This window comes from Lepus europaeus, chromosome 1 (assembly GCF_033115175.1).
Source record: "Lepus europaeus isolate LE1 chromosome 1, mLepTim1.pri, whole genome shotgun sequence".
In the NCBI taxonomy this organism is placed as follows: domain Eukaryota; kingdom Metazoa; phylum Chordata; class Mammalia; order Lagomorpha; family Leporidae; genus Lepus; species Lepus europaeus.
The window spans coordinates 34,452,816-34,478,938 of NC_084827.1; the positions used below are offsets into that span (position 1 = coordinate 34,452,816).

Here is a 26,123-nt window from a genome sequence, read left to right on the forward strand (position 1 = left end):
CTAAAATAACTACTCTTCTGTCATTTGAAATTGCAATTTCTATACCCCTCACTGAGCATAATTATGAGGAGAAAAATAAACTTCAACTTCCAGTGTCAACTTTAAATTCTGTTATGTTATGGGGATATTATTTCCCCAAGAGGTCTGTTTCCTCAAATTTGATTTCCTAAGAGAAGTCAGAGTAGAAATTTAGGCAGCTTTAATATGTCTTTGAAAACTAGCATATAATTCATTTTGCTCCTTTCTTTCAATTATCTTCACACTTCCACCAAACTTCTAAATTTCTAACAGACAACTACAATTTATTTGTATGCATACTTTTCCTCTTTCAAAATGGAGAGAATGATTAATTTCCCTGAGCAAAGTGCTGAATAATTATTCAATTTTATTCTTCTAATTGCCTTCTAGTCCACTTGAGAGAATTTCTACCACCTTCCGTTTTCCCTTTGGTTAAGTACACAAGAGGAAGGGAAGGCAGTACAAATTACCGGGGCCCTAGTAAGTGCTTAGAAGGGCGCCTGAGGCCACACTGTGTTGCCTATCAATTTAAATCCCACTGGAAGATTTGCCCAAAAGCCCTGAAAACATTGTGTCACTGTGTCGTTGACTTGGAAGCATAACCTCTGGTTTCACAAATACTTATTTATGGAGGGTTAAATTAAGATTACCCAAACAGTTGCTTACAAAGACAATGAAGTTAATTTTCTCTCTTTTGTATTCCTGGTATTGCTGACTATGTACTGGTAAAAGTATGGCATTAAAAGGTAAACATGAAAATAACAGTTACTTTGGAATTTATTTAATGTGATTTTTAAGGTGGAAATTTGAATATGTTATTTATTTACCATTTCAATCTAATGTGAGCACAAAAGAGCTACTCACAAAAACAAACTTTGTTTCCACATCATGAAAACTGTACATGGAAATGCAAATTTGCAAAACAAGTATGTTAAGAAAGAAATTGTTTTCCCTACAAAGAATGCCTAAGATATGAAAGGGGCTAAAACAGGTATGTTTAGGGGTTTTCTTTGCTTGTTTTGGTTTTGGTTTTAGTGTTCCATGGACACAAAATATTTTTAAATCTATAAAAATTAAATATATAGGACTTTGGAGGAAACCAATTGTGTGAAAATAATAACAATAAAAGTTGAGGTAGGGGGTTGGCACTGTGGTATAGCAGGTAAAGCTGCCACCTGAAGTGCCAGCCTCCTATCATGGGTGCCAGTTTGAGTCCCAGCTGCTCCACTTTCAATCCGGTTCTCTGCTGTGGCCTGGGAGAACAGTGGAAGATGGCCCAAGTCCTTGGGCTCCTGCACCCTCATGGGAAACTGGGAAGAAGCTCCTGGCTCCTGGCTTCGGATCCCCACAGCTCCAGCCATTGAGGCCATCTGGGGAGTGAACCAGCGGATGGAAAACCTCTCTCTTTCTCTCTCTCTCTCTCTCTCTGCCTCTGCCTCTCTGTAACTGTGTTTTTCAAGTAAATAAATCAATCTTTAAAAAAATAAAAGTTGAAGTAGAATAACTATGTGCTTCTTTACATTAACAAGATCTAGTGAGAACCCGATAACTACCATGATTTTAAGGTCGTGCTCAGCATAAACAATATTTTATGACTTAAAAAACAACATTAATATGATTGGTAAATATTACAGGTAGACTCACAGGTACTACTAATACTACTGAATATTGACGACTACATTTACAATTGAGGGGGAAACAAAATTTCATTTACTAGAGGTTAGTGAAATTAAGTGATTTTTTAAAATTTCATCCAAGTCATAGTTGGTCCCCAAATCAGGGAACACTGAGCTGGGGGATCCCAGTGAATCTTTCTGTTAGTGTCTTATTGTATTCTATTTAAACCTTGCATATCAAAAACTCACCTTGTGAGAGTGCTTCAGATATGTATCTGCTTTATGCAATGAGTTCACCACTACTTCACACTCTATTGAGAATTACACAAATTATCTATAAAAGTATCTCAAAGCTATGATAGTTTAACACAAAGTGAAAAGATTTCCAAGGAAACTAGTATTTCTATGTTACTTCAATTAGTTGTGAGAGTCAGGTAGGATCATTTGGGAATGGAATTAAAAAAAAAAAACTACCAATGACTAAGTAACTATACACGATAAATAACAAAGATCAATTCAAATACTATGAGAATCAAATTCAATCTAGGAATAAAAATCATTGTTGAAAACATCTTGGTTCCTGGAAATTTCTAGACCTGTTTCATTTAAGCAATGTACCCATACTCAAAATAGACATTAATAATAAAATGATCTAAAAAAAAAACTATTCAGGCATTATTGAAAATGTCATGAACCCCTGCCATTTGGGTCCCTATGCATTGTCATAGGTCATTAAATAAAATCAAGCAAAATTCTCAACTGAAACAGGTAAGGAGAGGAGTGGGACAGGAACAAAAAAAAAAAAAAAAGAAAGAAATGAGAGGAGAGACAGGAAAGGGAAATGAGGGAGAGATGTACGGGACACAGGCAGAAACACAGAAGGTGTACAACCAAATTAAGGAGGAGGAGGAACAACCAAATTGAGAGAACCCAAACTCAGGACTGGGCAGGCCAGATCTTCAAAGATGAACATTCCTCTTCCTAGAGCTACTCCTCATGGGAATGGCACCTTTTTCTTACCTTGTTTCTTTAGAATTGTCTTTAAAAAAAAATCCAAAACCTCCATATTCAAAGTTACTTTTTCCAATGCTAAAATTCTCTTTTCTTAAATATTCTTATGTTTATGTAGTCAGGAAATCATACATCTTTTGCTTATACACAGAATGGGATGGGGGTACACACACAAAAAAGGAAATGAAAGAATGCAGTCATAAAATACTGGAAGGGAAAAAAGGAAATTTTATAAAGGTACCAAAAACGATAATTAAAAACACACAATATAGGGGCCAGTGCTGTGGCGTAGCGGGTTAAAGCCCTGGCCTGAAGCGCCGGCATCCTATATGAGCACTAGTTCTAGTCCTGGCTGCTCTCTTCTGATCCAGCTCTCTGCTATGGCCTGGGATAGTAGCAGAAGATGGCCCAAGTCCTTGGGCCCCAGAACCCGTGTGGGAGACCAGGAAGAAGCTCCTGACTCCTGGCTTCAGATCGGCACAGCTCTGGAGAGTGAACCAGCGGATGGAAGATCTCTCTCTCTCTCTCTACTTTTCTCTGTAACTCTGTCTTTCAAATAAATAAAATAAATCTTAAAACACACACATGCACACACACACACATATACAATATGGTCCCATTAAACAAATTTCAGCTAAAGACCAAGAAACATGAATATCATTCAGCAAGACTAAAAATTTAGAATGCTCTCCCCCTAACAGATTTCTAACAGGCAAACTGCATAGTATTTGGACTTGATTTAAAAATTCAGAGGGACCAGCACTGTGGTGTACAGTGCTGGGCCACCATCTGCAATGCTGGCATCCTACGTGAGTACCAGTTCAGGTCCTGGCTGCTCCACTTCTGATCCAGCTCCCTGATAATGGAACTGAGAAAGCAGCAGAAGATGGCCCAGATGCTTGGCCCCTGCACCTACGTGGGAGACCTAGAAGAAACTCCTGGCTCCTGGTTTCTGCCTGTCCCGGCCTTGGCTGTTGTGGTCTTTTGGGGAATGAACCAGAGATAGAGGATTTCTCTCTCTCTTTCTCTCTTTCTATCTGTGTGTGTATATGTGTGTGTGATTCTGTCTGTGTGTGTGTGTACCCATATGTGGCTTTCATATAAATGCATCAATCTTTAAAAATACATGCAGACTTCAAAATATTCATTAAAAAGTGGATTAAAAGCCAAGTTCATTTTGCTACAAAACAATTTTGAAATACTTAGATTATTTTATCATATAGATTTATTATTAACATGTTCAAGGTTGTTCTATGAATGAATTTCAAATTTTGTTCAATAATAAATACCTTTTCATTCCATTTCTCACAAATTTTTGAAGTACCCTGATACTTACTTTTACAGTCTCAAAATGCAACTCATTTATTAAAAGCCAAAATACTTTAAATGGAGTGGTAAAATTTAGGCTGAAATGCATACAACATATTTTTAAAATTGTATCTGTGATACAATTTTAATCCTGATAGTATTTTTCTCTGTGTATATTGTTTATAAATTGCAAAACACTTATGAATGGTCAGCAAGTTTTTGTCAGAAGATTCAAACACTCTGCAAACCTTGTATCTTTCCCCCAAAACTTTCTCCTTCTAATTGTAGTATTTTGCAGTGTCTAGTGCTATTATTATAATGAAGACATATTTTTTTGAAATTCTTCTAAAATGAGAGGAAACTTTGTAGTATATTTAACATTATTGCAAATCATATTTTTTTACATGGAAGGTCTCCAAAACTGTGGATTTACCATGCCAAATCGTTATGGTCACTTGAAAGGTCTCCAGTGAAGTAGATAAAAGTCTGTCCGACATGTAAAGTGCTGTACTTAAGATGTATGATTTTCCTGGCTACATAAACTATAAAACACAATGTTGTCAAAGCATGAGCCCTTTCTTCCAATGACCTAAATCTGACAGGGATCACAACACACACACACACACACACAAAGAGAGAGAACTGCAACACAGTGCACTCTGTAATGGCTCTCCTCCCTTCTTGTCCACTCAAGACACTGAAGTCTCCCCTCTGTCTGCTCCTTACCAACAACACTCAGCCAGCATTTCCCATTGCTAAAAACACTCCCTTTCAGTTCCCAGGCCTTCTTCCTTTCCCCTTTAGGAAACTTCTTGAACAGAGTAATCTAGACTTGCAATCTTTAATTTTTGTTCCCTCATTCTCTGTAGAGTCATCTTCAGTCAGACTCTGTCCCTACCACAACACCAAAAATATGAAGGTCAACAATGACTTCAACATAACAATTTCAGTGGTCACTTCTACTCATCTTACTGGACTTCTCAGTTGCATTTGAAACATGATTACTCCCTCCATTTTAAAACTTCCTTCGTCTGATTCCTCCACTACCCTTCTTTATCCACTACTGGCTGTTCATCCTCACTTTTTCATAGGAGAAAATACAGAATATGTGTCTGAATACCATGTGGTCTGACTCTTAGAAACCTGCAGGAAGGAGAAGAAGCTAAATTGAAAGCTTAGGGCTCAGTTTTTACAATATTTTTGTTTACTTTTTGGCCAACTGTTTTTAACACTGCATGAATATTAGAATCATATGGGAGGTTGAGACCTTGAACCCAATCCATTCCAAGCTAATTATAATCTCTGAGATAAGGTCCAAAGTTGTATTTCACTTCCTCAAAAATAAAATTTTTCCTAAAGCTCTTACTCTAAATACCCAGTGTCTGGGTTGAAAATCCTAACCCTGGCTAATCCCATCTACATTAAACCTGGTACCCTAACTATTCACAAAACGCATCTTAAAGGGCTAGTGTTGTGGCATAGCAAGTAAAGCCCATTGTGATGCCAGCATCCCATATATGTGCTGGTTTGAGTCCTGGCTGCTTCATTTCCAATCCACCTCCCTGATAATGGCCTAGAAAAAGTAGCTGAAGATGGCCTAAGTGCCTGGACCATTGTACCCACATGGGAGACTGAGACAAAGCTCCTGGCTTTGGTCTGGCTCAGCCCTGGCAGTTGCAGCCACTTGGGGAATGAACCAGAGGATGGAAGATTCTCTCTCTCTCTCTCCCTCTCTTTCTCTCTCTTTACCTCTGTAATTCTGATTTTCAAATATATAAACAAATCTCTAAAAACCACACACACATCTTACAACTGCAAACCTTTCTGAACTCCACCCACCTCTTTCCAACCACCTATTCCACATCACCATCTGTATAAGTAATGGGCATTTCAAATACAACATGTTCAAACCAAACTTAACTTTTCTCTAAGATCCAAACCCTATTCTTCCCACAGTATTCTCATCTCAGGTAATGGCAATTCCATACTTTCAACTAGCCAGCCAAAAATTTTGAAGTCATTTTTAACCCCTGTCTTGCTTTCACACTAGAATCTCATTCTTCAGCAAACTTTAACTCCAAAATACATTTGTATGCAACATCACATCATCTCCACCACTGCCACCCTGATCCAATTCCATTACTTCCCATGAGAATCAAGCAAAAGTCTCATAGCTAGTCTCCCTTCTTTGGCTCTTAGGTACCTGAACTCAGCTCTTAAAGGCAAAGCGCTGTTTAGAAATGGTAAGTCAGATAATGTCAACCATCTGCTCAAAATCTGCCACAAGCTTCCTCCTCCAAAATCAAAACATCACAATGAGGTGTTAGGTTCCTCGTTAGCTGTTCAGTTCATAAATATGTTTGATTTTAGAATAAGATATCTAAAAGTATCCAACCTCTTTTGTTACCTCCAAGAATAACACAAGTGCTAACTAGATTTTGTTCTTTTTCTTAAAAACTTGGGGACGAGGGGGGAAATGATAATTTTGGTCAGATTTTCGAAGAAGCTCATAAAACCAAAAATGATCTGAATCATGGTTAAGGTTATTATAGGTTAAATCTTAACCTTTTCAAGCCATTGCTTATAACTATAATTCAATGAAGCATAAATTTACTTTAAATATATTTTAAAACTAACCTACTGGCCTCAATTTCTCAGGATTTTGCAGTGGTTTTCATACTCACCTTTTCTATACTTCTAATTCTTTAACTGTTTGGTTATCTATTTATGTTTTATTTCTTATACTGCATTATGTGTGAAAGTTATGATTTAATTCAATTTAGGACCTTACAAATCTAAATTGCAAAAAACTACCACTGCTATCAATTTGTGGTCCCAAATACAACAGACAGAAGTTTGGAACTCAAAATTACATAGCCCTGCAAATGCCTACCATTCAAATGCAATTAATGCTCAATGAAAGAGGAAGAAGTGTGGACTCAAGAAAGGCTTTTTAGTCACCAAAGGTTACCTTTCCTTATTCCAGAGAAGTTACTCAGAAGTCTTGGGAACCTCATCAGTCACAGAACCTACAAAGAGCACAGCCTCTGGGGACCACAATTGTGCAAATGCTTCTCTTGTTCCTCAGTCTTCTTGCTTTGACAATGTACGGACTTTCACTTCATTCAGTGTACTGAATTCTACCACTTGTCTCCCAAGAAACTATATGCTGGCCTGTTAAGAAGGCAACATTACCGCCATTTAGATTTTCAGACTTTGCAACTCACCTGGATGCTCTCCACCCAAATGGAAACATACTCAAATCTTACCATCTTAAAAAAAATAATACTCATGCAAACCAAACAAAATCTCCTTAACTCTTCACTTCCACTCTGGACTTTGGTCTCACTGGAACTCCACAACCCACACCATTCTGTCTTCTCCATGAAAATGACTCTTAATAAAATGACCAAATGACAATCACATTGTTGAATCTGGTGGGATTATTCTGCATTCTTTTTACTGAACCTGTCAACAAGATCAGGTGCACTTTGGTACGGTCCTCTTCTTCAAACACTCTTTCCTAGGGTGAATGTGTGGTCCGGCAGTTAAGATGCTGTTTGGGATGCCTGCATCCCATATCAGAGTGTCTGGGTTTGTATCCTGGCTCCATTTCTGATTCTGGATTTCTGTTAATGTGTACCCTAGGAGGCAGTAAATAATGGTTCAAGTACTTAGGTTCCTGTCACCCATGTGGGAAACCCAGATTTGTTTCAGTTTGCTTCATGCCTAGATATTGCAGGCATTTTGGATGATGAACTAGCAGATAGATAGGTGACCAGTCTGTCTCTATCTCTCTGCCTTTCAGATAAAATGGAAATAAATAACTTAAAATTTAAGAAAAAAAAAATCCTCCCCTCCCCTTCATGACACTATATTCTCCAGTTTATTTCTCTTTTCACTGTTCTTACTGTTTCTTCTATAAGCATTCTGACCTCTCATCCAGACTATATTATCTGTGCAGCCTTTCTCTAACTTACTCTCCATCTGACCTCGCCTCTGGAGAAACATCTGAAGTTTCCATGGGACTGTCTCCAAACTCAAGCTGAACTCACACTCCCATCCCATCAAACTGGCCAGCCCCAGTGACTCCCTGAGTCACTTTGTTCTCAGTCATCTGACCTTTTCTTCCAAATCTCTGCTTAAGAAAGCTCATCCAGATTCTCAGTTATAAATCTCTCCAGTTTGAGAACAAAAGCAAGTGCGCTTGGGCCTAACTCCTCACAAGCCCCAGTTGTGTAGATCCAAATGCATTTTGGAATTCTCCTCTTGGACAATGTTTTATCATTTCAAATGGAACAATGCTAAAGCTCAGCTCACAGAGTGGACATTTGGCTCAATCATTAAGATACCACTTGGGATGCCCATATCCCATATCAGAGTGCCTGGGTTAAAGTCTTGCTTCTGCTTCTGATCCAGTGTCCTGAAAACGCACACTTCAGATGTAGCCAGGGATGGTCCAAGTACTTGAGCCCTGTCCCCACATGGAAGACCCAGATTGAGTTTCTGGCTACCAGTTTCAGCATGGCACACCTGGTTGTTGTGGGGATTTGAGGAGTGAACCAGTGGATGGGAAGTCTCTCTGTGTCTCTTTCTGTTTTACAAATAAAAAAAAAAAAATCAAAGTTCAACTGGTGATCAGTTCCAAACTACATTCAGCCATTGTTTCTGATTTTTATTCATTTTTCCATCAAATTGAATTGGAAAGTCAGTGGCATTCCTGTTCAAAAGGCATATCAAACTGCTGTTTGAGTTTATTCCAAAGTGAGGCCTTGTCCAAGACTCTACATCTAATCCCAAATCTTTACAGAAAACCTTCAGGTCCTTTACTGTCTACAGTTGGCACAACACTTGGAGTTGAAAGTAAGCTTTGGGCTCCAGCTTGTCTGTTATAGTACCTATATTGTGTTGTTTGAGATTTAAAAAATACTCAAATGTTCATTAGTGTCGTTTAAAAAAAAACATAAAAACCTTGGTGTAGTAATAAGGTCATAAAGTTTGTTCAAATCTTTCCATTTAGTTTATTATTCTGAAGCTCAGTTTCTAAATAGCCTCTTCACTCAACCACCCCACACCCCAGAGCTTCCTGGCCATTATATCTGTATCTCTATTGTTTTATTTCCTCCCCACCCATCTCCTCAGTAAATGCTAAACTAATCTAAATCGTTCAAACAGTGGCCTCAGATAGCTTGTTTGCAAAATCAGAAAACAGAAAGTGAAGGAGGTGAAGTTCATATGTAACTGACAACTTCTATTCTTTAAGATGGGCACAAAGCTGTTGCTTGTTATAAAAGTAGAACTTGAAGGTATATTTTGATTTGTTACTATATTTGAAGCTCAAATTATATATATTTCAGAACCTTGTAAAAATCTTTTCTTTCCTCCTTATCAAATAGATGAATATGGGAGTACAAATTACACTGCAACCCTATTTTCCTAAACACTAAGAAGTATATTTAAATGTTGGCCCTACAGAAACACTTATAAATACTATGTTATAATTTTTAAATAACATATAATTAAGGGGCCAACGTTGTAGTATAGTGGGGATAAGCCTCCACCTGTGACGCTGCCATCCCAGATCAAGTCCCCACTGTTTCACTTCCCATCTAGCTCCCTACTAATGTGCCTAGAAAAGCAGTGGAAGATGGCCCAAGTGCTTGGGACTCTGTACTAGAAGAAGCTCCTGGCTCCTAGCTTTGGCCTGGCCCAGCCCTACCCATTGCACCATTTGGGGTATGAATCAGCTGATGGAAGATACCCCTTACCCTCTCTCTCTCTCCTCCTTCTCCTCCTCTTCTTTCTCCTCTCTTCTCCTCTCCTCTAATCTCCTCTCCTCTCTCTGCAATTCTGCCTTTCAAATAAAAAAAAAATCATTAAATAATTCAAGTAAACAAAAATCAATGATTTATAGGTGCTAAAAGATTTATAGTTCAGCATAGTCAGCTATGATCATGCCTAGTCGAGACACACACACACACAAACACACATCCACCCCCACTGTTCCATTTAGTATGTTGGCTAAGCAACAGAATACATTAAAATCTCATTTTTTTCAAAGGACTAGAAAATACTGCATTGGAAGGAAGAATGCTCAACCCTTCTCCCACACCATTATTCTGACATGGAATGGAAGGCATTGAGCCTGAGAAAACAGAGTAAAACAAACAAAACATCATCCAAACAAGTTAAGTATTTTGAGAATGCAGTGACATATCTTCCCAAAGTCAAAGAAAATTTGTTTCTGGAAGCTCTGATTATATCACTATGGTCATATAATGAAGTCCTATTATTATGTTTCCCTAAAAAAACTAGGGCTACATTTTTACAATTATAGGCAAAACTGAGGAGTTTTTTTAATGAGATGTAAGATTTTACAACACCCCTGAAATTAAGAACAAACAACTCAATTTCATTTTTACCTTGCTGTTTTTCTAGTTTTAGGATTTGGGTCAGTGAAGTTGTTAACTATATGGAATAATGAGAAAACCTGATGATGTTTGGAGGCAAGAGCTTTGAGTTCTAATCCTAGCTCTGCTGTTTCTTTTTCTATATTTCCTTTAGCTCAAATATTTGCACTTCTTTTGATCTCTTCACATTCTCTCCCCTGAAGATTTGAGTCATTCCTTTCAACCACAATGTCTATGGAATGTTAAAGAACAAGTATCCAAGTTCTCCAGGTTTCAACCCTTACTCACTTGAACACTCATTGAATGCATATAACCACGCACTAGACTGTGAGCTTGAAATTATAAGAGGAGCAAGACAGAGTCTTTCCTTCAGTGAGATCAATTTTTAGCACAGGAAATAGAGTAAAACAGATAAACTATAGCACAGTTTGTTTATCAAAAGTGCAGTGGAGATCCAAAAGAAGGGCAGTTAGCCCGAATGAGGCATCAGGAGATGCCAAAGATAAGTTCTGAAAAAATGTGCAGAGGTCAAGAAAGTAAAACAAGTGAGAAGGACATTCCAGGCTCACAGAAGAGAAGCAGAGGCACTGAGTTATGCTGTCTTATCACCTGTGCAGGGACTTTGATGCACTGTAGTAAAGGTATAATTCTAATGCAAGGAGCTGAGTTGGAGTTTGCAGGTGCAGAAGAGGGAAAGGGATATAATAAGGTTAAGGAAAGATCCTTCTACCGTTTCACCATGATTCTCAAGGAGGAGCAGGGAGGCCCTCTCTGAATCACCTGGTTAGCACTCATTTGAAAACTGTGTAGCATACCCAGGCTGAGGCCTATAGAATCCTGGCTGTTCTCCTACTGGTAGGAATATGTCCTTCCTCTCTGGTATATTGTGAAAAATTCCTACACTGTGAATACAAGGAAAAAATGCACCAAAAAGTGGAAGAGATGCCTACAATGAGGATGAAGAAAAGTTATAGATGTCAGAAGCTGAGTGAAGAGTTTAGAGAGAAAAGAACTAGTAAAATAGTATTGGACCTCAGTCCATCCACAGGAGCAAATGCTCTTATGCATAGGTGCAAATGGAGAGCTCGTTGGCATCCAGAGCTCAACAAGTCTAAAACCAATTCCCTATTTATTTATAGTAATGAGTCATTACTAAAGAATAAAAAGACCATAAAGGCAGCAGGAGTGCAGGTGCATCATGTATCACACGTTTCCTACAAGCATGAAGGTACCTGTCTTACATCTACAGAACTGCAACCATTGAAATACAGTACTATAGCAAGAAAAGAAAACAGAATTTTTCTAACAAGTAGATACGGGATAAAAAATAATGTCTTCCCGAGAACTCCTATATGTCTGGCCTACCATTTTGGAAGAACAGGTCATCCCAGGCTGCCTAACGACTGGTCCTTTCCACCTTCCCAGTTTCACTTCTCCTAATTCAGGTTCTGTGAACAGAACACATGATTTATAAAGCTCCTCCAGCCTTGCGTGCCACTCTGCACCCTCAATTCTCTAACCTAAGGGTGCCTCATATTTCATTACCCCATCCAGGCACTGCATTTTCCAGGAAGCTGATATTCCTGACTCCTCAGTGATCCTGTATAGTGATGCACTAACAGCAGCTGACACTTATCTACTACTTCTTCTGGACCAGCCTGTGCTCCAAGTACTGAATAGTATCCATGCAATTCTTCCTAACAATCCTAAAAGGAAGGCACTAATAATATTCCCATTTTACAGATAAGACAGAGTCACAAAAAGGTTAAGTAATCTGCCCCAGGAAACTGTTCAGTAGGAAAGCCAACAGTGAGCCCAAGAATGGTCCTGGAGTCCATGCTCTCCACGTGATCAAAAATGAGATGATCTTAGTTACATAAACCATGCTCTTCATTGTCTTATTCAGTATTTGTGATCAGTGATATGCTAGGATTGGGTATGTATCTCTATAAATACTCACTGTATAATATCAAGTATTGAATATAAATTAACATCAAATATTCCTAAAATGTATACATTTTTAAAAAAAATATTTTTGTTACAACTTAATTTTTTATAAAAATATATAGCTGTAGCTAAAATACATTGGGATTTATCATTCCTCTGATAAATGTCTTCTAACCTAATGAAAACCCCTGGCAATTTGAGCATTATATGATACTAAATTATACCATAATTATTTCAAAGGTCAAGAATCTTACACATTTAGTCTTAAAACTCTCCACCCAGGTGATGCAATCAGAAAATGAAAGTATGTATGAAAATATTTAATTATACAAAACAAGTAGAAATCTATTAATTTAATAATATTTAAATAAAGTGTGCAATACTTTCCCACATGGGTATTTTTTTCTTCTGTTTTAAAAAAAAATGAACTTTTTAAAAGAGAATTCTTTTAAGTGACTATGAGCACATATTTTACTTTCTAGTTCTAGTTTCAAGGAAGATTATGACACATTGGTTTGAAATGAAGTGGCGGGTAAAACTGCCGCCTGCCACCGACATCCCATATGGACACAACTCAAGACCCAGCTGCTCCACTTCCCATCCAGCTTCCCACTAATGCACTTGGGAAAGCAGCTGAAGATGGTCCAAGTGTTTGGGCCCCTGAACCTAGGTGGGAGACCCAGAAGAAGCTCCTAGCTCCTGACTTATACCTGGCCCAGCCCTGGCCATAGTAGCCATCTTTCAAGTGAACCAGCGGATGGATGGTCTCCCTCTCTCTTTCTCTCTCTCTCTGTGTATATCACTCACTCTACCTTTCAAATAAATCTCATAAAAAAGAAAACATGTGCCTAAAAAAAGGAACAAAGTACTGTATCACTTGCTAACTCACAGGAAACTCCTTAGAGCTATTATGTTGGGCATGACTGTACATTTGAAAAAACAAAACCAAAAACCTGGCTCAGACCCAGTCTAGCCTTATTAGAATTTATGGATGAGTAGGGAAGAAAAATGAAACAAGAGCACAGATGAGAGTTGTTTTCCAAACTTTCATAGGAAGGGCTTCAAGAAGCAAACGTTTACTAATAGGAAGAGCCTTTCTAATCCACACCTGTTAACATCAGTAATATCCAATGCAGTGATGGAATGGGCAGCAAACTACTGTTTTCTCAGAGATCCCTAATGAGACAAATGGCACAATACAGTGGTTAGCAGCATGTTCTACAAAGACAGAGCATCTCTTCTTGTATCTCAATTTTACCACGCATGGATCAGTTGATTTTGGTTGTTTCAGTTCCCCTCTCTCTGCTTCTGTTTCCACATTTATCATTATATCAGTACACATAGTTCATGGAATGACAGTGTTGTTGGGAATATCAGTGAGTTCATGTGAGCAAAGCAGACAGAGCAGGGCCCAGTCCATAGAAGACATTTTCTAACTGCATGAATTGATGCATCCTAAGAGTCTGGAGATGGGCATCTGGCCTACCGGTTAAGACATCACATGGGATTGCCCCCATCCCATACGGCAGGGCCAAGATTCAAGTTCTGGTTCTGCTCTCCATTCTAGCTTTCTGCTAATGCAAACACTGGGAGGCAGCAAGGAAAGGCTCCTGCCACCAAGTGGGACACCCTGACGGAGGTCCCTGGCTCCCAGCCTCAGCCTAGTTCAGCCCTAACCATCACAGGCAATTGGAGAGAGAACCAGTATGTGGGACGTCTCCTCTCTTTCTCTCTCTCTCTCTCTTTCTCTCTTTCTTTCTCTCTCTCTACCTCTATCTCTATGTCTCTCTATCTCTCTCCCCACCTCTCAAATAATAAGAATCAACAGTTTAAAGAAATACAAGGCTATTTAGATGCAGGCCTCATGTAGCCCATGGTCAAAGAAAGACATTAAAACATTTCATCAACCCACACACTCAATTATGCAGCTGGTTCACTCCTTACCTCTGTGTTCAATGAACCCACCTCTTAGCAGTGTTTTGCAATCTGGTCAGCAGAGGCCCTTAGTGCACTTAAGGGAACACTATGAAGTAAACATTTAATTCCATCATCTGAACCAGAAAGATTCCCTTTCAGCTTGTCTATATTATTTATGTGCAATACAAAAATCACAACCATAAGCACCATGTATCCAGAAAGAACACAGACTATCAAAATGAGCATGGTTAGCTGTTTTGAGGTTTTCAGTTAATAGACTTTGACAACTATTTGAACATTTGCTATCAAAGAAGAAGGAGTCATTGATGGAGACTTAAGAAAAATACGAACAGAAAAACATAAAACTAAGAAAAGTCTAGATACTAAATCCCATCATCGTTATTGCTTTTTTCAAAACTATGTTCTACCTATTTTGTTCATGCAACAAAGCAAGCCTAGTGAAGACTCTTCTGATATACAGGTCTCTAGAAACCCAGCAGCTATCCATCTCACCAAAATTGTTTCTGCCACTTTCCCCTTCTACTCGTGAGGTTTTAGATCTCACCTCAATTCAATCTGCAGACCAAGAGACTTGCTATGAGGCTGAAGCAGCTGTGCTGTATGAAGAGAACCATAGACTCTCTGAGCCAAACCTAACTTTTAAGAATAATCTAATACATACCTTTAATTTTATAGAACAAGTGGCCCAGAGAAATCCAGTCTCCCAGCTAGCAAGTAGCAGAGTTGAGAATGTTTGTTTGTTTTTTTTTAATTTTTAATCTATCAGTTCAGTGTGTTTTTATCTTTTTACTATACTACATTGTCAGTGAATAAACTTAACTTCAAAACTGAAAGAAGAAACAATGAAATTTTACGACATAAATTTATATAATGAAAAAAATTGTAGTAATAGAAATATGGACAAACAGGAAACAAGAAAGGGGTGTTTTAATCTAGATTCAAGTACCAGAATACAAGAAACCCACATGGGAAGGGCACTGGTGAAAACACTAGTACCTCACATCAGAGTGCCTTAGTTCAGTTCCTGACTCCAGCTTCCTACTAATGCAGACCATGCGAATCAGCAACGATGGTTCACGTGATTAGGTCCCTGACACCCACACTGGAGAGCTGGATTGAGTTCCTGGCTTCAGGAAGTCTCTGGCATTTGGGGAATAAATGCCAGTAAAAAACAAAAAGAAACAAAAAATATGGATCTCTCTCTCTCTCCCACCCATCTTAAAAAATGTTAATTTTTAAAAATGAAAAACAGAAACCTACAATAGATAATGCTATAGCCTAATGGAGAATACAGATAGCAGTATTTAATCAGCATATCTAGACATTTTCATTTGTATTTCATATTTCTCATGCCTCCAACACAATCTGAACTTCACCTTGTAATAAGCAGATTACAAAGGACTTCATTTATCCAGATCTGTGCAATAACTTAAGTGTACAGAGAAAAGGAGGGACAGAAAATGTAGAACTGTATTTCATTCAAATGATGTTGGTTTTCTTCCTTGCACGTATGTTACTTATGAAGCTGTATTCTTACATTAGAAACCAGCTATGCTATTAAAAGCAAGCAATAAAAATTCCATACAACCTATTTCAAATTGGATTGATATGCAAATGTTACCATTCTTTAATATTAAAATAAGTAAATATCCAATGGTAAATAAGAGGTTAGGGATGTAATAAGTAAATTCAAATGTATAAAACAAGTAGATTTCAATTGCATTCAATTATTTCACCCAATCACCCAGAAGCGAAGATCCTCTAAAGAAAATTGCATTGCCTTCCCAACTCCTTGGAGAGCCAGTTTAGTTATCAGCCTACCTATACTTCAGAGATGACCAAGGAGCTTACATGTCAAACTCATTTTAAAGTGTCAATCATGTCCTTTCAATCTAATTAGTTTGGAAAGTAGTGTCACTGACCTGGAACTATGCAGACCATTTATTATCATATCATTTGATCATCCTAACACTTTACCTTAGTTGAGTTTGAGACACCTGTAGCCAAAATGTAATATTCTTTCTACTACTCATTACTGGTAACTCTCAATACAATTTCCTATTTACAACTCAATTTCTCTCTATGAATAAGCATGGCCAACTTCACACAGGCATGCCACAGAATTTCCTTTATTTAACATTTCATGGCAATTAAAACCACTAAAGGGAATATATATACACACATATATAACATTCAACATTTTACATTCCCAAGAACTGCTTAAGGGGAAAAGGAAGAAGAGCAATAGATATGCTGGGAGAAATTTGGAACCCTAAATATGCGGGGTGGCAGGGAGTGGATGACAAAATAATGAGCCATATAAAAATATCTATAGAGTTCATTATCATCACTTGGGTTTGTTTTATAATGCAAACTTTCTCAAGTTCATAGTATTTAACCTGATTTTAACCAAGGGCAGAATGAGACAGAGAACTGAATAAAAGCAGTGACTTGTTCTCCACAAGTCAGAGTATATAGCTAAGGGCCCACAGGGAGGAACTAATAGTGGCTAGACTATAGTGAGGTCGGGTGGGGTGAGGCCCCCCACAGCACAGGGTCTGGCAGGTGATGGTCAGTCCAGCAACAAAGATCACCTGGCCCAGTCTCTAGCAAGATCAAGAAAAGTATCCCATCTTTTTCTTATGTTGGCTTTGCATATTTAAGAACTGATTTGCAAGACAAAAATACAAGCAGGTAATCTTATCTCAGAACTATAGACTAGCATACTGCATCCAGGAGGGAACAAGTATTCAAGCCAGATGTGCCACCAAAATGTTGTATTCATATTTTTAAATGTGGCATTAAAAAAAAGCACAGCAGCTATATTTAAAGTACTGACTATTCCCTCTACAAGACGACAATCTAAAAAACCAGGATTTCAGCTGTCAATACTTCTTTTCTACCCCGTGCTTTCCATTGGGGAAGTTAAGCTGCCTTCTACCAAAATTCCTGTTTGTCTGAAGGGTAAGCAAGATTTCTTCAACTATGTGTGCTTGATCAAATCACTACCGGTGAATACGATTTTTACATTGGACCAAATAAAATATGCACATAACTCACACTTACCTTCAGGTGAAGAGCCTGTCTTTTGGGAGAAGACAGCGTTTACTTTGCTCTTCTTACTGATATCGCTGTTTACAGACAAGCTGGATTGAATTTTTCTATGCATCTTTTGAGAAACAGGTGCTGAAAGTTTGCGATTATCTGCAGATACATGTTTGGCCCCGTGGTGAATTCCACCTCCATTGCTCAGACCTGTGTGGCCACCGTTCCTTATCTTGCCAAGCTCCTCCTCACTTGGTTCCTGTGCGGAAGGTTGAAGCTGGGGTAAGCGCTGAGGTTGGGCTAAATTAGGAAAGAAAAAAGTGAAAAGACATTCAGTAATTTCAGGAATGGAAATTTAGATTTTCCCCATAATTCTAAAACTGAAGAGGGAGAAAAGAGAGAAAGAAAGAGAATAGATGGGCAAAGAGAAAGAATAACTACTGAAAGTTAGAAGAGGAGCAGGTCATCAAATGTGATTTATATAAACAGGGTACAGAAACACTGGTTTTGGTATTTTAAAAAGAAATTTAAGTTTGAAACCTGAGAAACTAACAAAATGTTTCTTGTTTTATACATGCTGAGCCCTCTTTTCAGTGCTGTAAGCACAGCAATATTATTTCTATACTCCTAATAATGATAGACTACTCAATTATCTTTTTGAAACAAAGGGAAAGGAATAATGAATTAGGTATTCAAAGCTGAATTGGTACAAAACAGAAAGAATTGTGGCTTTTTAAAATTCTATTTTAAATCCTGCCTGAAGAAAATATTTTCTCTAAATATTCCTTTATAACAACAACAACAAAAAAAAAAACCACACACAATTTACAGAAAGTGAGGGGAAATGAGAAATTATTTCAACTAATAAACATAGCCACCAAAATCAACTGTCAGTACTTTTGTAAGCACTCCAGTTTGGGTCATGAGCAAGCGAGGACTGCTGCCTTCCATCCATCTTAGACAACATTACACTGGAGATCCTAGTGAAACAATAAACAAAGAGAAAAAGTGGGTCTGAGCTCTGGAAAGAAAGAATAGGATTCTGAGGTGTGCACAGATTATAAGATTCTTTAAAAAGTAATATACAAATCTTCAAAGACTAAGAATTTAGAAAAATATAAGCAGGATCAATCATATAAAATCAACAATTATTCCCACATGCCAACAGTAACTGAATAACAAATATAGAAAAAAAATAACAGCTTCACAATAGCAAAAAAGGAAAAATAAAACAGTAACTAGGAATTAAACTAAGAAAATATGGGCAGAGATTTTATGGGCAGGATGACAAAACATTAACTAAAGGGTGTAAGGAAATCCAAATAAATGGAGAAAGTATACATTTATTAATTCTGTTAATATATTTATTCTTTCCAATTTACTTAAGATAAAATAATTCCCACATTTCCAACAAGCTTGTTTATGGAACCGGAAAAGCTGGTCAAAACATTTATAGGGAAGGATAATCAAGAATCACTAAGGAAATTTTAAGGAACAAAAAGAGAGTTTTGGGACTTGGCTTGTTGGACATGAAATCTAATTATAAAAGTACAGTAACTAAAGCAGTGTGGTGTTGGACTAGACAGACATATGAGCCAACAGAACAGTAGAGTCTCAAGTATGTAGGTCTGTTCACATATATGCATGTATACCTCATACATGTAAATTCCAGGTGTATTAAATGTCTCTACATGAAAAGCCAAACATTTTCATTCGGGGCTGGCGTTGTGGCACAGTAGGTTGTGCCACTGCATGTGAAACCCTCATTCCATATGAGTGCTGGTTTGAGTCCCCACTGCTCCACTTCTGATCCAGCTCCCTGCTAATGCACTGGGAATTCAGGGGAAGATGGCCCAGTACTTGGGACTCTGTCACCCACATGGGAGACCCAGATGGAGTTCTGTGCTCCTGGCTTCAGCCTGGCCCAGCTACACAGTCGTGGCCATTTGGAGAAAGAACCAGTGGATGGAAGATACCTCTCTCTTATTGTCTCTCCCTCTCTTTCTGTAACTCTGCCTTTTAGATAAAATAAGTAAATCTTTTGTAAGAATAATGTTGTGGGGGCCAGCACTGTGGTGTAAGATGATACCAGCATCCTAAATGAGTGCTGGTTCCTATCCTGGCTGCTCCATTTCCAGGTAACTCAAAGTACTGGGGGCCGGCAGCGTGGCATGGTGTGTAGGGCCGCTGCCTGCAGGGCCAGCATCCCATATGGGTGCCTGTTTGAGTCTCAGCTGCTCCACTTCCGATCCTGCTCTCTACTATGGTCTGGGAAAGCATTGGAAGATGGACCAAGTCCTTGGGTCCCTGCACCAGCATGGGAGACTGGGCAGAAGCTCCTGGTTCCTGACTTCAGATTGACGCAGCTGTGGCCATTGCAGTCGTTTGGGGAGTGAACTCTCTCTCTCTCTCTCCTCTCTCTCTCTCTCCCCCTCTGTCTCTCTCTCTCTCTCTCTCTCTCTCTCTCTCTGCCTCTCCTCTCTCTGTGTAACTCTTTCAAATAAATAAATGAATCTTTAAAAAAATAAAAAGTATCAAATGTAAAGTTGACACAGTTATGCTTGGTATTGATAAATGTCTCAAGGGGACTGATTATTCAGTTTGGGGACTAGCTAAGACTTGGTACCAATTTTTAACAAAGAGACAATTTGTATTTGAGTAAGTCTTCACCACAAAATTGTTTATTTCAGTTCTTATTCACATAGTCTCTGTACCTTGAAAAAGAACATTCTAACATATCAAAATACCCTACTCCTGAATGTGCGTATTTCAAAAAAAGGAACCAATTCAATTAGTTCACTTGATAAAAAAAAAAAAAAAAAAAAAAAAAAAAAAAAAAAAAACATGGTTTCATATCAAGTCTATCAACATTAATACCTGAGTTACCAAATTAAAACATGAAAAAATATCTTACAGTCTTTTGGTTCCCTTGTGAAAAATAATTCTCCATAAGGAAATATTCAGAAATACCTAAAAAAAAGGGTCATAAAATAGTTGTTCTCGCAAGAAAAGGAAAAATAGAAAAGGTCACTTCTCCATTGAGCAACTGTGTCTACCCATCTCATAACTAAAATCTACAATCAAGGCATCTTAAAAGGAGATCTATTTCTTATGGTTGTGCAGTCACTTGATTTGAAGATTAATTTGCTGCTCCTGTAACTTCTTGTATCAACTAGAATGACATTTTAATGACTGCTGTTGAATTTAAAGCTAGTTTTGCATATGTATTTAAAAGGATGCCAAAGAAGACAGTTAAGTCTAATTTGATGTTCTTTTCAGGGCACTTTCTAGTAATCTCAGCAAATAAATGGGATGTTTGGGGCCACTTTCTCTCTGAAAAGAATAATTCAAGATTTATGAGAGCTTGGTTAATTCAAATTGTCATTGGTCAATGCCGTGAAGACTTTTTATCCATCAAAAGCATCTTGCCATATTCTATAACCCAAGGTAAATTTATAATTACTATGGAATCGCTAAGCATTCTCAGTAAACAAAAATACACATGGTAGAATACCACTGCGTCCTGCCACCAAATTATAAATTTGACAGATCTGACCTTTTTCTACTATCAAAATTGACTATTTGCAAATTACCAGGTATGGTGGCAGTGATACTCTAACACATTCTTAATGATTTAGCTACATTTCAACCTTCAGCATGATATTTATTTCTCTTGGAAGATAAATGATAGTACATTACTTTTGCTTCATTCTTACCTAATTATTGTTGCTATAGTTTGTATCATGGTCAGGAAATCAAGTATTATTTCTTCACTCTAATTTTTAACTTCAAATCAATTTAATTTTATGATTTTTCACATGTGCAGTTTTACATAAATAAGATCAAAAGTGGATATTCCCTAGGTATATGAGTTATTTTAATCAACATAATATTTAGCATTGTTGATCATTTTTATGCATATGACTTCCATCTTAAGATTAAATTATTATTAAAATCAATTAGGAAATATGATCTTATTTTCAAAAAAAAGAAACAAAAGCACCAGACTGATTATACCACAACTACGTGGTTTTTCCTTATTGTGTAAAAGTTGTGTATGGCTTTAAAAAAAAAAAACAGCACGCTAATATGGGAATGACACAATGCTTCTTAAAACACAAGTGATGTCTAGGGACCCTCACTCTCCCTTTAATGATCCACTGCTCTCATTCAGCTGTCTTTCTTTTTTCAAATCTTTACATATGTGACAGCTCTCAAAAGTAGACCATAGACCATCTGGCATTTTCAGAGGTGTAACTTGTGCAAATTCAGCTCTATTGGGAGCACATTGCTATCTTCTGCCTGCGTTATAAAGGGACAATAGAATGTAGAACTTATGAGTTGTTTTGAATTATTCATTTTTTTGCCTGTATATTCAAGAAATTTTACAAACTCTGCATTTTGTACTACATAATCACATGCGTTAAAGGTACAAAGAAACTTTTTGACACCTCTTTTCTACAGAAAGCTGGCATTTTGTTTGATATGTGAACATTCAGCATCTGTTATATCATTCTAAACAGGATGGGTGCTTCTACAAAAGACCCCATTTTAAATTTACTCTATATGAGCAAAAAAATGTATTCTTGATATTCAGTAACAAATGCAATACACATCAAAATTTCAAATACCAGTTATAAGAACATTCAGCATCTTCAAACCTGGATAGCACTGGTCACCCGCTTACCATATGTGTAGGGATTTTTTTTAATCATTGCTCACACAATGCAGCATGATTGTAATTTTAACATCCATGATGAATAGTTACAAATGTCTTAAGAAATACTGTGCTTTCTAGGTTCAAATGTTTTCAATCAGGAAGGAAACCAATAGAATTAGGTCTAGTGATTTTCAATAAGAATAATAAATATGAGCGTAAATGAATCAATAGCATGGACTTCTTTTGATAATTTTTTTAAGCTGGGTGATATTGTAGCTAGTAGTAACTACACTTGAAATGACAGCTGCTGGTAGTAATATAAAGCAACATTTTGCTATAGCAAATAATCTATTAGCATGTACAAATCATCTCCAGTCACTGGTCTCTTTATACAACTCAGATTCAATAAAATTACAATAGATTTCTCATACCGTTTAGTTTAGTTAGTTTAAATGGTTGTTGTACACATAAAATAATCAAAATTAAATGCTTAGGATATAAAATTGCTAATAACAAAATGATCAATACAGACTATGGAATCAAGGAAATGACTTAGCATAAAGCTAAACTACTTTCTCCATGGATAGTTATGAAGCTTTTCCTGGGTGCCCAGTGCTATGTCACTATGCAACAAATACATACTCGTGTACATATCACAAATGGCAGACATTGCCTGTGTACATGCATGCTAATCCTATACCAAATATGATATAAAAATTCATCTATGTACAATAATAGCTTTAAAAAGAAGAAAAGTCACTTCTATTTGCCCCAATATTACTTTTTAATTGCTAGATAGCATGAATTTAGACAAAAAAAAACTAAAATAAATGTGCTAAAAACCCAGTTTTCTTTCATCAGCTTGATCCAAACAGTTCCCAAAATGTAGACCCTGGATGGAAACTAATACTCAGGCAATCTGCAAATTCCTAATATTTTCTATACCTGTTTCCTTTGTCCCCCCCCCCAAATTCCAAAATTTTTATCTACTTCGAGAACTTCCAGGCTTTTTCATACTATAACATATTTTCCATCTTCATTTTACTTAATAATGTATATGTTTATTGAAGTGAAATATATTTTGTAATCATCACATTCTTTTGGAAACATCGAGCAATTTGAGGACTCCAATCAAATTCTATGACTACATAAATAGGAATTCATAGGATGGAAAGGATTTGTTTTTTTAAAGATTTATTTATTTTATTTGAAAGGCAGAGTTTTAGAGGCAGAGAGAAACAGAGAGAGAGAGAGAGAGAGAGAGGTCTTCCATCCGCTGGTTCACTCCCCAGATGGCCACAAGGCTGGAGCTGCACCGATCTGCAGCCAGGAGTCAGAAGCTTCTTCCAGGTCTCCCACACAGGTGCAGGGGCACAAGAACGTGGGCCATCTTTTACTGTTTTCCCATGCTATTTCAGAGTGCTGGATGGGAAGTGGAGCAGCTGGGACTCAAACTGACATATGGGATGTCGGCACTGCAGGCAGTGGCTTTACCCGCTACACTACAGCACCAGCCAGAGAGGATTGCTTTAAAATATCACCTCTTGTATCATTTCTAATATTAACTCAGGTTAATGACTACAAGACAAATCACCAAGTGGTAACTACTGATACTATTACGAACACAAAAGGATTAAATCTTTAGAAGTCCTTTGGAGAGGTAATCGCCTTTCTGTATTTCATGAAGAATATTTAGAAAGTACATAAACACACTTATGGAATGGCTGGAGGGGGAGACGGGCAGCATTCCCTCCAATCCCTTTCCCCCACCATCCTGGGCACTTGGTGAATCCATTCCCTAGCTTTCTTTCGCAGTAAGGTTTAGATGTGTATTCAGATTCTCTCTGAAGGAATGAGAGCAGCAATTATTCCTGCCACTTCTGGCCTGAGCTGTAAGACGTGGTGTGCGCTCTTTACACTTTCTTTCTTTCTCCTTGGCAGCAACGTAGCCTTGACCACAGCAGTGGGAACTATCTTAAGGGATGCTGGAGAAACCGAACAGGAGTCTGCATGTCAGCATGGAGCAGAGCCTCTTGCTGACTTCGAGTGTCCTTCCTTTACTGCTACAAAAGACACTAACTTTGATCCTGTTGAAGACACAGATTTAATGCTATAACTCATTATAAAAGCATTGGTAGTTTCTATCAAGACCTGTTAACAACTTGTGTCATAAATATAGATATAATATAAATAAACTTGCCCCAGCCCAAATGACTCAAATGATACCAAATGTTAAAGTGATGAACTGCTACCAATATAAAACATCTACTACTAAGTATCAATAAAAAGTCATTGCCAAATTCAAGCCTGTGGTGCATTTTAGAAAGCAGATGATCTTTATAACACAAGATCTAATAATTGCTGAGATATGATAATGATACAAAGAGTCTATAGGGAAAAAAAAAAAAAAAAAAACCACGATCCATCCCAGGCTTACTTCACCATTCAAAGACAATTATTTCAAATTCCATCCAATTTTCATCATGGCTGGCTGGATATCAAACAGGGTGACCCATCCAGGTTGTCCAGGACCAAGCTGAGTCCTGGGATGTGGAATTCTTAGTTTGAGAAAGAGGTCAGTCCCAGGCAAACTGGGATGACCTGGTGACCCCTGCATTAGGAGCGATTTGTGGGTAACTGCTACAGCTTTCCTCAAACGCGATTCTGACAGCCACAAATGGCATGGTGGGACCGCGAGCATGTGAACTTCAACAAGGGAAACTAGGGTTTGAATTCTGGACTTGGTATTGCAGTTCTACAGTCTGGACAAAGTTACTTCACTGCCGCCACTCTCTCCCTGCTCCCCAGGGTATGGGGACATGCAGGGGACAGGCCCTCAATGCTATCGGCAAGTCTAACTTCCCAGTCCCACAACCTCACTTTTCCTTTTCTTTACTTCCCCGTTTTCTCCCACTTCTTTCTGATTTATCCTTTAGCTTTTACCTTTTGTTCTGTGTTACTAGCTTTTCTTATTGTACATATCAATCTAAAACCCTTTTTATAAATAAACAAGGTTCAAATAAATATTCAAACATTAACAATCTTTTTTCCAAAAGTTACAACTTTTTTCCAAAAGTTACAGCAAATTGCATTCAAAAATAATAACAAATACTCAGAACTTTCTTTTAAAATCTGCATACATTACTGAAGACAGTAAACCAGTGAAAAACAACAATCTCTACCATATTCCATCCAACTGTAAGCTTTTAAAGAAATGCTAGTTTTTATCCTCAAATGAATACCAAATTCTGCCAGCTATCAAACATCATAGTTTCTACTTATCCAGATAATAGAGTCTACCACTCACACATTTGCAAACAGAATAGTTTCCGTTTAATTCAGTAGGCTTGTCAAGAAACCCAGTGGATTGCTGCCTGCAACAATACATCTAAAACATCTTATGGATGGCCTTCCCACCTCATCTCATGTCAAGATGATATTCACTTGTTTGCTGTGGGATCACTCTGTCCCCTGACTCAATAGATACTTCCATATTTTGAATTAACTGATAAGTGACCATTCAGTAATTATTTCTCATTGTATAGTAAATGTATCAAATAAGGATGTATGTATTTACACATATTTTACAGAAAATAAATCACCTACAAAGTGTTGATATGAAAGAAAATAAAATAATTCAATTACAAACAGTCATGAAGGTATAATCTTTCTATTTTACATGATGAAATTTTTACAATACGGAGATTAAGAAGCAATAATGCTTACTTTTTAAATAATCACTCCTGAGTGTTCTAATAGGAGTTTGAAAAGCCCTACTGTTACTGCATTAAGTTTCAACAAACAGAAGCTTGCTTCAGTATTCTCAAAACAAGGCTTCTTATACTGTAATCTTCAAACCATTAGTTAAACATTTCTTAGACATCTTAATACAAAATATAAAGGAAAACATTTTTTGAAATTGTCACTTACTTTGTATAAGCAATCACTTTAAAAGTCCCTGGTAGGCTATCACAATGGGATCAGATATATTCAATTATCTTTTGAATATTTCTCTTAACCAAGTTCAGCATCAACAAACATTAAGCAATGTATACTACAGAACAGTTAAAGCAGAAAATAGCCCAAATTAGTGGATAATCATAAAGCATATACTAAAAACTTCATAGATTTCAAACTTCAGAATTCACTCAGAGTTTTATTCCCTGAGTA

General features: G+C 37.4%; 1 protein-coding gene across 1 annotated transcript in view; it reads right to left on the minus strand.

Annotated features, from left to right (window-relative positions):
* MDFIC (MyoD family inhibitor domain containing) overlaps positions 1 to 26,123 on the minus strand; it is a 95,630-nt gene that overhangs the window by 19,155 nt on the left and 50,352 nt on the right. The window contains 1 exon segment of the mRNA XM_062195435.1: positions 17,315 to 17,593. Coding sequence (XP_062051419.1) covers positions 17,315 to 17,593 — 279 coding nt within the window.